Source organism: Homarus americanus, unplaced genomic scaffold (genome assembly GCF_018991925.1).
Source record: "Homarus americanus isolate GMGI-L3 unplaced genomic scaffold, GMGI_Hamer_2.0 scaffold6865, whole genome shotgun sequence".
Classification (NCBI taxonomy): domain Eukaryota; kingdom Metazoa; phylum Arthropoda; class Malacostraca; order Decapoda; family Nephropidae; genus Homarus; species Homarus americanus.
The window spans coordinates 10,001-24,323 of NW_024719829.1; the positions used below are offsets into that span (position 1 = coordinate 10,001).

Consider the following 14,323-nt stretch of genomic DNA (forward strand, 5'->3'; position numbering starts at 1 on the left):
ACCCCCACACCCCCTGCCACCCTCTGCCACCCCCACCACCCTCCACCACCTCTGCCACCCCCACACCCCCTGCCACCCCCACCACACCTCTGCCACCCTCCACCACACCTCTGCCACTCCACCACTCCCCCACCACCCTCTGCCACCCCCTGCCACCCCCTACCACCTTCTACCACCCCCACCACCCCTACCACCTCTACTCCTACCACCTCCCATAAACCCCCTACCACCCTCCACCACCCTCTACCACCCCTGCCACCCTCCCACCACCTCTACCACCCTCTGCCACCCTCCTGCTCCACCGCCCACCACATGGAGTTTCTGACTTACTGAAAATGCTCAAAATCGTGATGCAGTTAATACTCACCAACTGTTCCCTCCTTCCTTCTTCTCCTTCTCTCCTTCACCCTTTCTCTCTCTCCTTCACTCCTTCTCTCTCCTTCACCTTCTCTCTCCTTCACTACCACCAGGTAAACAGCGCCACCCTCGTCATAGCGGTCAACAGGTGAACTATTAATCATTTTACCGATATAATAAACTTTTTAACCTGATTGGAATTCCCAAGGCACAGGTAGGGTATGTTGTGGGTATGTTGTGGGTATGTTGGAGTATGTTGTGGTTATGTTGGGTACGCCTTTTCAACCGTGGTCAGTAGCTTAAATTATGGCTGACTGGAGCCATATAATTACTGAACTAGCAACATTGTCTGAGTTGTTTAGTGGTAGCTGACGTGTTGCTGTCTTATGATTGGTTAATGCCTCCCAACCTAACCTAAATCCAAACCAAACCCCAACCTAACCTAACCTGATGCTAACTTGGAGGGATGGAGGCAGTGAGGGGTCTGGAGGGGCAGGGAGGGTCTGGAGGTCTGGAGGGGCAGGAGGGCCTGGAGGGGTAGTGAGGGGTGTGGAGGGGTCTGGAGGGTCTGGAGGGGCAGTGGAGGGTCTGGAGGCCTGAGGGCAGTGGAGAGGTCTGGAGGCCTGAGGTAGTGGAGGGGTCCGAGGCAGTGAGGGGCCTGGAGGGAGTGAGGCCCGAGGGGTCTGAGGTAGGTGTATGGGGGGTCTGGAGGGCAGTGGAGGCAGTGAGTGTGAAGGCAGACCTCCAACATCCCCCACTATCCTCCCCGTCCTCCTACACCCCTCCCACACCCCCCTCCCACACCCCTCCCTCCTACACCCTCCCTCCCACACCCTCCCCTCCCACACCCTCCCTCCTCCCCACACCTCCTCCCTCCCACACTCCTCCTCCCACACCTCCTCCTCCTCACACCCCTCCCCCACCCCATACAAAGCGCCGCACACTTTCGGTTCATTAAACAAACTAAACTTGGCAAGATAAATGTTCACTAAGTCTCAGCGCCCCAGCTCCTGGGAGAAGGGGTGTGTCTCAGCGCCCCAGCTCCTGAGAAGGGGTGTGTCTCAGCGCCCCAGCCCCTGGAGAAGGGGTGTGTCTCAGCGCCCCAGCCTGGAGAAGGGGTGTGCCCCAGCGCCCCAGCCTAGGGGTGTGTCTCAGCGCCCCAGCTCCTGAGAAGGGGTGTGTCCCAGTGCCCAGCTCCTGAGAAGGGGTGTGTCTCAGCGCCCCAGCTCCTGAGAAGGGGTGTGTCTCAGCGCCCCAGCTCCTGAGAAGGGGTGTCTCTCAGCGCCCCAGCTCCTAATGTGAGAGCTAGCTGGGGGCGTGGGGAAGGTGGGCTAGGACTCAATGGGGGTCCTACACGTCTTTCTTGTTATCTCCCGCCATCCTGAAGGCTTGAGGAAGAGAGATTGGGGGTCCTTCAGCGCCCCAGCTCCAAGGGTCTTTTCAGCGCCCCAGCTCCTAATGTGAGAGCTAGCTGGGGGCGTGGGGAAGGTGGGCTAGGACTCAATGGGGGTCCTACACACCTTTCTTGTTATCTCCCGCCATCCTGAAGGCTTGAGGAAGAGAGATTGGGGGGTCCTTCAGCGCCTTCTATAGGATCAACCGGAGTAAACATCAGGTAGCCATTTTGAAATACCTTAATGACGTCATATCAGTAGCCATTTTGAAACCTTAATGACGTCATATCAGTAGCCATTTTGAAATACCTTAATGACGTCATATCAGTAGCCATTTTGAATACCTTAATGACGTCATATCAGTAGCCATTTGGAATTACCTTAATGACGTCATATCAGTAGCCATTTTGAAATAAATACGCATCAGTAGCCATTTTGCCTTAATGACGTCATATCAGTAGCCATTTTGAATACCTTAATGACGTCATATTAGGTAGCCATTTTGAAAGACCTTGAATGACGTCATATCCGTGACAACAAAACATACCAAGTTCTTCCTGTATAAGCTTACCAAACAGGTTAGGCTGTGCCAGGAAGGCATAGTAGCCAGGCCAGGCCAGGCCAGGCTGCCGTGCTGGTGGCCAGGCCAGGCCAGGCCAGAGCCAGGCCAGGCCAGGCCAGGCCAGGCCAGGCCAGGCCAGGCTGTGCCAGGCTGTGCTGTGCCAGGCTGTTGTGCCAGGCTGTGCTGTGCTGTGCTGTGCCAGGCCAGTTGTGCCAGGTGCCAGGTTGTGCCAGGTGCAGGCTGGTGCTGTGCCAGGCCAGGCTGAGGCTGTGCTGTGCTGTGCCAGGCCAGGTTGTGCTGTGGTTGTGCTGTGCCAGGCTGTGCTGTGCTGTGCTGAGCCAGGCCAGGCTGTGTGTTGTGCCAGGCTGGTGCTGTGCTGTGCTGTGCTGATGCTGTGCCATGCTGCAGTTGTGCCAGGCTGGTACAGCTGTGCCAGGCTGTGCCAGGCTGTGCTGTGCCAGGCTGTGGCCAGGCCAGGCTGTGCCAGGCCAGGCCAGGCCAGGCCAGGCCAGGCCAGGTGACCAGGCCAGGCCAGGCCAGGCTGTGCCAGGCCAGGCCAGGCCAGGCCAGGCCAGGCTGTGGCCAGGCCAGGCCAGGCCAGGCCAGCCAGGCCAGGCCAGGCCAGGCTGGTGCTGAGGCCAGGCCAGGCCAGGCCAGCCGCTGTGCCAGGCTGTACTGTGCCAGCCAGGCCAGCCAGGCCAGCCAGGCTGGCCAGCCAGGCCAGGCTGTGCCAGCCAGGCTGGGCCACCCGCTGGCTGGCGCGGCTGTGCCAGAGCCAGGCCTGGGCCAGGCTGTGCCAGGCCAGCCTGTGCCAGGCCAGGCCAGGCCAGCCAGGCCAGGCCAGGCCAGGCTAGCCATGCCAGGCCAGGCCAGGTTGTGCCAGGCTGCCAGGCCAGAACAAGGCCAGGCTGCACCACGCTGTGCTGTGCTGACCAGCTGTGCCACCAGCCAGCTCACCACCACCACCACCACCACACTGTGCTCAGGACACTGTGCCATGCCATGCCAGGCCAGGCCAGGCCAGGCTGTGCCAGGCGCCAGGCCAGGCCAGGCCAGGCCAGGCCAGGCCAGGCCATGCCAGCCAGGCCAGCTGTGCTGTAGCTGTGCCAGGCTGTGCTGTGCCAGGAAGCCAGGCCAGGCCAGGCCAGGCCCCAGGCCACCACCGGCTGTGCCAGTACAGGCCAGGCCAGGCCAGGCCAGCCAGGCCGTGCCAGGCCACAGGCTCAGGTTGTCCACAGGCCAGGTTGTGTTGAGTTGTGTGCTGTGCTGTGTTGTAAGCCAGGCTCAAGCACGCTGTGCTGTGCTTGTGCTGCTACAGAGCTGTGCTGTGCTGTCCACCAGTTGTGCTGGCTGTAACTGTGCTGTGTTGTCCAGCTGTGCTGTACCACCCACCCACCAGCCAGTTGTGCTGTGCTTGTGCTGTAGTTGTGCCATGCTGTAGCTGATGTTGTGCCAGGCTGTGTGCTGTGCTAAAACAGGTTGTGTTGTGCTGTGTTGTGCTGGTGCTGTGTTGTAGCCAGTTAGGCCAGGCAGTGTGCTGTGACAGGCTGTGTTGTATTGTGCTGTGCAATTGGTGTTGTGTTGTGTTGCTGAACAGCTGCTGTCTGTGTGCTAGGCCAGTGTTGTGTTGTACAGAAGCTGAGGTGTTATGGACACAGCTAGGGCAGGAACAACCAAAACAAAAGCAGGTTAGGTTAAAGCTAGGCCACACATCCGCGATCTCGCATCAACAAAACTATACAGGAAACTCTTACCCTCAGCAAACAGGAGTCTCACAAACTCCTCACCCCTCACCCTCCCCTTCCCCTCACCCCTCCCCTTCACCCCTCACCACCCCTACCTCACCAAGTTCCCTCACTCCTCATCCTCACCTCCCCTCCAGCATACATTAAGCCGACACAATTCTACGATCTCTTAGGTGCATCGTAAAATAACGAATCGTCGCACCTTCCTGCAGCGCTTGCTACCTCACATAGCCTTCGAGCCGCCCACCACCTAGAGCCAGGGCGTAGCGTGGGGCGGGGCGTGAAGGTGGGGGGCGTGGGAGTGTTTGTGTACCAACAGATGTGTGTGTGTATAGAGAGTAGATGAGACAAGATGATAATTAACCTAAAATAAGACGAATTATATATTTTAGGAGATGGCGCCATCTTGTTTGTTATTCTAGCAGAAGTGCTTAACCCGTATATATTTTGTTCCTATATACGCATTTTATACTCTTCCTGGGGATTGGTACTCGTTCCTGGGGACCGCTTGGTACCAGGTAATTTACCGGGGATTGGTGGTACTTCCGGCAATTTCCCTTAGGACCACAGGTACTCCGGATACTTCCCTGGGACCGTTCCCGGTACTTCCTCGAGATATTATGACAGTAGCTGTACTTATAACCAAACTCCTAACCAAAACCCTAACCAAACCCTTAACGCAACCACAACTAATGTTATTTTTTCTATTTTTCCAGAGATCCTTCACGCTGATCATGGAGGTCTGGACTTGACCAATGGCAGTGACTCATCTGATGGGGTAAGTAAGGGTAAGGGGATATAGTAAGGGTAGGTGTAGGGGAGAATTGTTGGTTAGAGTTCCTAGGTGGCAGCCTTGTTCACCTTAGGTAGGCAATTAAATGATTATAATTACATGCTACCTGAGACACCTATTGTAGCCTCTAACTGACCCCCAGCCTCACTAATCGCCCACTTGACCCACCAAATGGCCTCTGGTACTAAAGTTAAGATATTGAGGCCACAGCTAGCCCTATAGATCTTGGATATCTGGCCCCGGCTATTCCTTCTACCTCACTACTGGATGGCCAAATGGGGTTATCTTCACCCTCACAGAGTTCCTCAGAGTCTTACAGAGTCTCCTCAGAGTCTCAACAGAGCCTCCCAGAGTCTCCCAGAGTCTCAGAGTCTCTCAGAGTTCTCCCAGAGTCTCACACAGAGCCCTGAGTCTCCCAGAGGCCTCACAGAGTTTCACAGAGTTCCCAGAGTCTCAGAGTCCCTCAGAGTCTCCCAGAGTCTCCCAGAGTCTCCCAGAGTCTTACAGAGTCCTCATAGTCTCCCCAGATTCTCACAGAGTTCTCCCCAGAGTCTCCCAGAGTTCTCAGAGCTACACAGAGCCTTAGCAGAGTCTCTCAGTCTCCCCAGAGTCTCACAGAGTTCTCCCAGAGTCTCCCAGAGTCTCCCAGAGTCTCACAGAGTCTCACAGAGTCTCCTCATAGTCTTCCCAGATTCTCACAGAGTCTCACACAAATTCCCAGAGTTCCCAGGTCTCCCAGAGTTCCCAGAGTCTCAGAGTCTCCTGAGAGTCTCTCAGAGTTCTCCAGAGCTCCTACAGTCCTCCAGAGTTCTCCTTTCCAGAGTCTCCAGTCTCTCAACGTTCCGCCGCTGACAGAAGGTAGAGAACGTCACAGGCGCTGATAGAGTGATATCAGACACTTTCACACAACAGACGATCACCTCCAAACAGCCCTCAGGGGTACGTTGAAAACACCCTGTGATGATACGTCAGGACGCTGATGATTGCCCGTCTTGGCGCTGGTATCCATTCCACAGTTTTGTGCCCCTGTGAGAAGATATCCTAGGCGATAGCTGATTGCCCGTGCTGGTGATAAGAGGTTTATCGTTGTTCACCCCTGTGGCATGAAGGAATATCTCAAGCGTGCTGATTGCTTGCACTAGGCGCTAAGTTCACTCTAGACAATTTTACACCCCTCAGGAGACGAAGACACTACGCCAGACGATGCTATTACACACCAACGTAAAGATCACTTCAGACAATTTTAAGAGCCCCTCAGGAGACGAAGAGACTACGCCAGACGATGCTTATTGCTCACACTTACGTTGGGAGTATCAGTTCCAAACAGCTTAAGCCCCCCAGTAGTGAAGGTAGTGTGTGTGTGCAGTGTGTGATGTGTGTGTGTGTGTGTGTGTGTAGTGTGGACCAGCCTGACCACCGCACAAAACAAGACGATGAGGGTGAGGGACGAGGCGGTGGAGGGTGAGGTTTTTATACTGAATGTCTCGACTGAACGACTGTGGTGCCTGAAACGATTAAAATCTCTTCACCTTCGTCCTCAACCTCTTATCCCCTCTCTCTCTCTGTTCTTCTTCTCACAAACAGCATCACCCTATAATCAAGAATATGAACCATCGCGGTCGACACAGGTGGCACAACAGGTATTAATTACCATAATTAAATAGTAGAAATATATATATATATATATATATATATATATAAATATATATATATATATATATATAAAGCATGAGACAGACAGATGATAGATAAACACAATATTTCAACATATCTAAATATATAAAAATCATATTATATAACTAAACTAACCCAACCAAAACCCAACCAAACCCAACCAATCAACGTCACTTTCCACCACAGACAAAAAAGCAATCAGATGCCATGACCTACAGTGGCATCTATCCCCGACAATCAAAGGAAACACCCTGACACACCAAGGTCAGCAGCCAGGTGACCTACAGGCAAGAGTACTATGTGATGAGTACTACAACACCACCTGACCCAAGTTCTGTAGGCCAAGAGAAGATACCTTGGTCACCTTACTCAGACTACATCAGGCAGACAACCTGAGCCCAACAGGTGAGGTCCTAACTCAATACAGTGAAATTTACCTGTGTATATCTGTTGGCCAATGTATACAGGTGTTACTAATGTGCATACCTGCTGATTAATGTGCACAGGTATGGTTAACGTACAGGTGTTGGCTACACGTACATCTGTTGTTAATGGTACACCCGTTGGTTAATGCGCTGTATATTAATGTACACGTGCCTTGCGTTCAACGTGACATCTGTTGCAACGTACAGGTGTTGATTAATGTACACCTGTTGCTAATGTGTACATCTTGTTGCTTAATGTGTACACCTGTTGGTTAATGTGCACACCTGCTGGTTAATGTGTACACACCTGCTGGTTAATGTGTACACCTGTTGGAGTTAATGTGCACACCTGCTGATACTCTGTTGATTAATGTGTACAGGTGTTTTATGTACCTATAAAGGTGTGTGTGGTGTGTGTGTGTGTGTGAGGTGTGTGTGTGTGTGTGTGAAACAGAGAGTATCGGAGCATATTGAAACACAGTAGAGCATGTAGGAGTCTGATGGAGCAGAGCATACTAAACCATGATGGAACACAGTGGAGCATGATGGAACACACAGGAGCATGATGGAACACAGAGGAGCATGATGGAACACAGAGGAGCATGATGGAACACAGAGGAGCGTGGTGGAACAGCTCAGGTGGACGTGAGGTCTGATTAATCACCTTTGAGTAAAATAGGTAGCTTGACCAGGCTCCTCCCTCCTTCCTCCTCCCTCCCTCCCTCCTCCATTCTCCTCCCTCCAGCTTCTAGCAGGGCAGTAGTCAGGCCACTCCACGCTTCAGGAGGCAACCATCTGTTACTCAACTAACTCATGAAGGATTTAACACTCTAAATATTTGGAGTGTTGAGGAGGAGGAGGAGGAAGAGGAGGAGTAGGAGGAGGAGGAGGGGAGGAGGAGGAGGAGGAGGAGGAGAGGAGGAGGAGGAGGAGGAGGAGGAGGAGGAGGAGGAGGAGGAGGAGGAGGAGGAGGAGAGAGGTGGAGGAGGTAGAGCAGGTAGGAGGGAGAGTAGAGAGTCCTGAGGGTAATCGTGGCTCAGGTGTGGCATAAGCAGGTGAGGGAAGCAGAAGTAAGCAGGGGAAGATGTAGCAGATGGTTGTGTAGTAGTAGTAGTAGTAGTAGTAGTAGTGTAGTAGCAGTAGTAGTAGTAGTAGTAGTCCCAAGGTAAGCAAGGTGTAGCCCCGGTCAGATTACTGTAGGTAAGTAGCCAGAGCTTGTTGAGATCAATCATGTTGCCTCCCTGTACCCCTGCCCTCACCCCTCCCTCCCCTGCCTCCTCCCTTGCTCCCTGCCTCCACCTGCCTCCCCCTGTACCCGCTGCCTTCTCCATGCCCCTCCCCGTACCCCCCTACCCCCCTGTACCCCCTTCCTCCACCCCATGCACCCATGCCCCTGTACCCCCTTGCCCCTGCCTTCCCCTGTACCCCCCGCCCTGTACCCCCTGCCCTCCCCTGTAACCCTACCTCCCCTGAACCCCTACCTGTACCCCCTGCCTGTACTCCCCTTACCCCCCAGGCAGCTTCCTACCCTGTACCCTCCCTCCCTGTACCCCCCTCCCTTCCCCTGCCCTCCTCCTTGTACCCCCTCCCCCTGTACCCCCTGCCTCCCCTTCCCAGAGACCTAAACAACTGACCTAGACCCAAAACAAGAGACCTATTTACACCCTGAACGTGACCTAACTACCGTTCGTTCCCCTGAAGGACCTTTTAACCCTGCTGGTGAGTCTGACCTTGACCTGATCTAGAGGGAGGGAGGGAGGAAGAGACACACACACACACACACACACACACACACACACACCTCTCATCTTGGCAGAGGTTAAGAATCGTGAGGTGCCGACGGGCTCAAAGGTTACCCAACACCCGCTGAGGAGGTCGGTCTCGGCTCTTTCCTGGAACACCTCCTGATTGGTCGGTTATATCGGTCAGGAGGGGCTTTAATTGGTCGGATGTTGTTGGGGTTGTGATTGGTTGGTTATTAGGACGTCTGGACGCTGATTGATGTTTTTACCGTCGAGGCCGTGATTAGCCAATTATTAGCGTCGGTAGCCGTGACACGAATGTTGTGATGTTGGGGTTGTGATTGGTGTTATTAGGGACGTCTGGGCGCTGATTGGTCGAGGTATCAGAGATGTTGGGTACAGGTAAGTGTACAGTGTGCTGATGCGTTGATTAATGGTGTATGTATGTGTGTGTGTGTGTGTGTGTATGTATGTATGTGTATGTATGTATGTATGTATATATGTATGTATGTATAAGTATGTAGTGATATACAGTATATGTATGCATTGTATATGTCTGTATGTAAGTCGTGTGTGTATGTAGGGCGTGTGTGTGTGTGTGTGTGTGTGTGCGTGTGTGTGTGTGTGTGTGTGGGCGTGTGTGTGGTATACGGCGTGTGTGTGTGTATGTGGAAGGTGTGTATGTGGGCGTGTGTGTGTAAATATGTATATGTAGTACAATATATATGTATGTAGTCAAGAGGTGTACACCGAACACCCACGGTAGCGTGACACAAAGGCCTGCCCTGGCGTTGAATACGTCTGCAATTGCCACACCGCCTGGCGTGATGGACGGTGCGCCTGGAGCGAGGGTGGGGTGGGGGGGGTGGCAGGTAGTGGTAGTAGTGGAGGTGGGTAGTGGTGGTGGGGTAGCAGTGGTGGGTGGAGGGTGGTCGTGGTAGTGGTGGTGGTAGTAGGTAGTGGTGGTGGTGGTGGTGGTGGGGTGGTGGTAGTTGTTGGTGGGGTGGTGGTGGTGGTAGTGGTAGTGGTGGTGGCAGTAGTAGGTGGTGGAGAGTAGTGGTGGTGGTGGTGGTAGTAGTGGCGGTGGTAGTAGTGGTAGTGGTGGTGATGGTGGTGGTGGTGGGGTGGTGGTGGTAATGGTGATGGCAGTAGTGGTGGTGGTGGATGGTGGGGGGTGGGTGGGGGTGGTGGTGGTAGTTGAGGGTGGTGGTAGTGGTGGTGGTGGGGTGGTGGGTGGTAGTTGTGGCAGTGGTGGGAGGTAGTGGTGGTGGTGGGGGTGGGTGGTGGTAGTCAGGTGGTGGTGGTGGTGGTAGTGGTGGTGGCGGGTAGTGGTGGTGGTGGGGGTGGTGGTAGTGGTGGGGGTGGTGGTAGTGGTGGGTAGTTGTGGTAGTAGTGTGGGTGGTGATAGGTGGTGGTGGTGGTGGTGGTAGTGGTGGTAGTGGTAGTTGTGGTAGTAGTGTAGGTGGTGAGCAGTGGTGGTGGTGGTAGTGATAGTCGGTAGTGATTGTGGTTGATGGTGACAAGTACACTAGGGTTGTTGTAATGGTGCTGATTGTGGTAGTAATTGTGGTAGGTAGTGATAATTGTAGATTGTGGTTATTAATTATCCAAATATTACGATAACACAAAAACAACACACACACACACACACACACGTACGTATCCATCTTCCTTCACTTTACCCAACCTAACCTAACCAAAACCTAACCTACCAAAACCTAACCAACCCTCAGTAGCTATGGTTCGAGGCAGGTGAGCTGACTCCGTCTAAATAAAGAGCGAGGTAATTTACATGTAGGAATCTCGAAGCAGGATTAGTAGTTAAAGGAGTAATTACTGACGTGATTGATGTCATTAGGCGATAGTTTGAGGTGATTGGAAGGTCAGGTACAATAACGATTGGAAAGTAGAGTGATTGAAAAGTATTAGTAGTAAAAGTAATTATATTAATAAAAGTACTCAAAAAGTACCTAAAAGTGAATTAAAAGTACCAAAAAGCATACCTAGAAGCAATTAAAAGTATCTAAAAAGCAATTATAAGTTAATAAAAGTAGTTAAAAAGTACCTAAGAATAATTAAAAGTATATAGTAATTATAAGTTAATAAAAGTAGCTAAAAGGAATTCTAGAAGTAATTAGTATCAAGACAATTATAAGTTAATAAAAGTAGTTAAAAGTACCTAGAAGTAATTAAGTACCTAAAAAGTACCTAGAAGTAATTAAGTACCCAAAAGTAGTTAAGAAAATAAAAGTATCTAAAAGTACATAGGAAGACTAATGTATACTTGGGAGCTTGGTGCTTGGAGTGACCCAGAGGCAGTGAGTTGACCTTTTACCTGTACTGATTAACCTGTGGCGTGGGGTGCGTGGGGTGGGCGTGAGGTGGGTTGGTGGGCGTGGGGTGGGTGTGGGGTGGGTTGGTAGGGGGGTGGGTTGGCAGGGGCGTGGGTGTGTGGTGGGTGGATGGTGGGTGTGGGGTGGGGCTGGTGGATGGGGTGGCTGAAGGCGTGGGTTGGGAGGGCGGGCAGGGCGGGAGGTGTAGGGGTGGGCGTGGTGTGTGGGAATGGAGGATTGCGCGTAGAGCTACCAGCCTCCACCACTATTACCTACTCGGCCAAGCTACCGCAAGCGGGAGAGTTCCAGCCGCGTCCCACAGGCGTTGCTAAGCCACCGTGTGTATTAATGCATCATATGTACAGTGGGAGGAGGGAGGTACAACACACACACACACACACACATACGCACACCCTTACTCCCCACACAACACACAACCACGCCCAATACGCCACACGACACCACACACACACACACACACACCCACACTCACACACAACACACCCACCCACACCATACACACACCACCCACACACACAAACCCTTAATAAAACGAGATATACAGATTATTTATGCTGCCAGCCGACTCTCAATGGAGCCGACAGCCGGGAAGACAGCGGATAGATCTCCCCTTCAGACCCATCTATTATATCTGTTAACCAGACAAAGATAGGATACGGGATGGTGTGAGGGGAGGAAAGATGGCCGGATAATTTGTTTTGGTGGAGGAGATGGTGGAGGAGGGGTGGAGTGGTGGGAGAAGGGGTGGAGGGTGGAGGAGTGGTGGAGAAGGGGGGGGGAGTGGTGAGGAGCAGTGGAGAAGGGGTGGGAGTGGTGGAGGAGGGGGAGAAGGGGGGTGGGAGGTGGAGAGTGGGGAGAAGGGGTGGGAGTGGAGGAGGGGGGGGGTGTGGAGAAGAAGGGAAGTGGAGTGGTGGAGAAGGGAGGGAGGAGGAGGTGGAGAAGGGGGGGAGTGGTGGAGGAGGAGGAGAAGGTGGAGTGTGGAGAGAGTGTGGAGAAGGGTGGAGTGGTGGAGGAGGGGTTGGGGTGGGCTGGGGGTGGGTGGTGGGTTGGGGGGGTGGGGCGTTGTGGCTGGGGTGGGTTGTTGTTTCTGAGGGATGTGGGGTGTAAATTAGTCTGTCTGTCTGTCTGTCTGTCTATCTGTCTGTCTCTGTGTCTGTCTGTCTGTCTGTCTGTCTGTCTGTCTCTGTCTGTGTCTGTCTGTCTGTCTCTATCTGTCTGTCTGTCTGTCTGTCTGCCTGTCTGTCTGTCTGTCCATAACAAACAATCAACCAACTACATTATTTACATATAATTAATACATCGAACTACCTAATCACCCCTCTCTCCCTTATGCCCCCTCTCTCCCTTATGCCAATTGGGTCGTTTCTTAAATTGGCAATCAGTTGTTGATTCCCCTTCAGGTAATTAAACTCTCCTTAGGGTCGTTTGTTAGGGTAATTTATACTAGTTGGGGTGATAGTTTCTACTTGGTAATCGTTCTTACCTGTATGGGTCAGGTAGACAGTGGCTTAATTAGAAGGTCATTTAAAGCGTAATGCCTCGTAAGGTCAATTATTTTTCCTCTTAACTGGTGATGTGAGAACGTATCTAACTGTCTCACTTAAACTACCACATATTGTTAGTTAGATACGTTCTCACATCACCAGTTAGGAGGAAAACTTAACGTAGGAACCATGATATACCACCTACCCTATCATGCTCCCTCACCTCTCCATCATACACCGGCATGATTAAGTAAGATATACGAAGCGGATTTAATATACAGGGTCGTTATTCCCGGGTTATGTATATGCCAATTATAAAGGCGTGATATATGGAGGTGAACGGCCAATGTTATGATGCTGACAGTAGCTTTGGTTAGGTTAGGTTTGGTTGGGTTTGGTTAGGTTGGGTTATATGGCGTACCTTAGGTGATGTTTTGGTGCCTCTGCTGTTTGGGGTGGTGGTGGTGGTGGTGGTGGTAGTGGTGGTGGTGGTGGTAGTAGTGGTAGTGGTGATGGTGGTAGTAGTGGTGGTGGTGGTAGTAGTGGTGATGGTAGTAGTAGTGGTGATGGTGGTAGTAGTGGTAGTGGTGGTTGATAGTGGTTGTTGTGGTTGCTGAATGGTGATTGTGGTATCTGTCTAATAGTCTATCTTCCTTTGTGTCTGTCTGTGTACATGTATGTATGTATGTGTGTGTTCATGACTGTTTTTACATTTCAGTGTATGTCTGTCTGTCTCTGGCTATAGATAGACAGAGACACAGACAGAGACAGAGCCTGACAGATAAACTAACGTCTCTCTCTCTCTCTGTCTTTCAGCTATCTGTAAGCCTGGCTGTCATCCAGAACACGGCACCTGTAAAATACCTGGCCAGTGCGAGTAAGTAAACACCTTGATTTTACCTTAATTAGAAATACCTTTTGGGGTGGGTGGGGGGGGGGGTGAGGGTGCTGATTTGATTTTGATTTTCCCCCCCTTACAGCGGCTACTTTATTGTGCACCCCACACTCAACCTTAGTCTAGGTGTTACAACATCTAGTAATCTTGTTACTTGCTCCATATACATGTTTCACTTGATACATCTCATCATGGTAACCTATGGATCGACTAGTGCCTGTTTGTACTAGTCTACTGGCGTCAAACTCATCAATAAGTTCTTTCCTAATGACAGTTTTAAGGGTTCTTTTTGACAGACCCAAATTGTATTCAACGGTGTGTGTGTTAGACGGGTGTTAGACGGGTGTTAGACGGGTGTTTGGCGAGGGCATCAACTCTGTCATGAGACCTATGTGAGAGGGGACGGAGTGTGCTGGGCTGGGATGTGGTATTGTGATGTGTTAACTATGTGAGACAGTTAGATACGGCCTCATATCACCAGTTAAGTGAGACAGTTAAGTTCTCACATCACCAGTTAAGAAACACGGCCACAGTGGGATTCGAACCCGTTGTTTAGTTGTCTCCCAGAAAACAGGTCGTGAAAATCTTCCGTGGATCCATGGACTGTTAACTGTGAGAGTTTAACTGTCATAAACTGTGTTGCGGGACAGTTAAATTCGCTCACCTGCGTGTGTAAGTACCTTGCTATCTGTTGTGTGCGTGTGTGTGTGTGTGTGTGTGTTTAGGTTAGGTTAGGTTAGGTTAGTTTAGGTTAGGTTAGTATTTGAAACTAGTTAGCTTTCCCGTGTTCTGGGAATGATCTCACCTGAGGTAGCACTGGGCAGGTAAACTCATTAGTAAACATTGGGTGGAAGGGGAGGGTGTCGTCTGATGGATAACACACACACACACACACACA

General features: G+C 51.8%; 2 protein-coding genes across 2 annotated transcripts in view; both read left to right on the forward strand.

Moving 5' to 3' along the window:
* The window catches only part of LOC121860305 (early nodulin-75-like), a gene marked incomplete at its 5' end in the record, with an annotated part of 7,608 nt that extends 2,798 nt beyond the window's left edge, over window positions 1-4,810 (forward strand). Inside the window, 1 exon segment of the mRNA XM_042357378.1 lies at window positions 4,775-4,810. Within this exon segment, the coding sequence (XP_042213312.1) occupies window positions 4,775-4,810 (36 nt within the window).
* Window positions 4,811-9,081: 4,271 nt separating this feature from the next.
* Window positions 9,082-14,323, forward strand: part of LOC121860303 (protein jagged-2-like) — a 34,730-nt gene continuing 29,488 nt past the window's right edge. Inside the window, 2 exon segments of the mRNA XM_042357375.1 lie at window positions 9,082-9,094; window positions 13,347-13,409. Of these exon segments, the coding sequence (XP_042213309.1) occupies window positions 9,082-9,094; window positions 13,347-13,409 (76 nt within the window).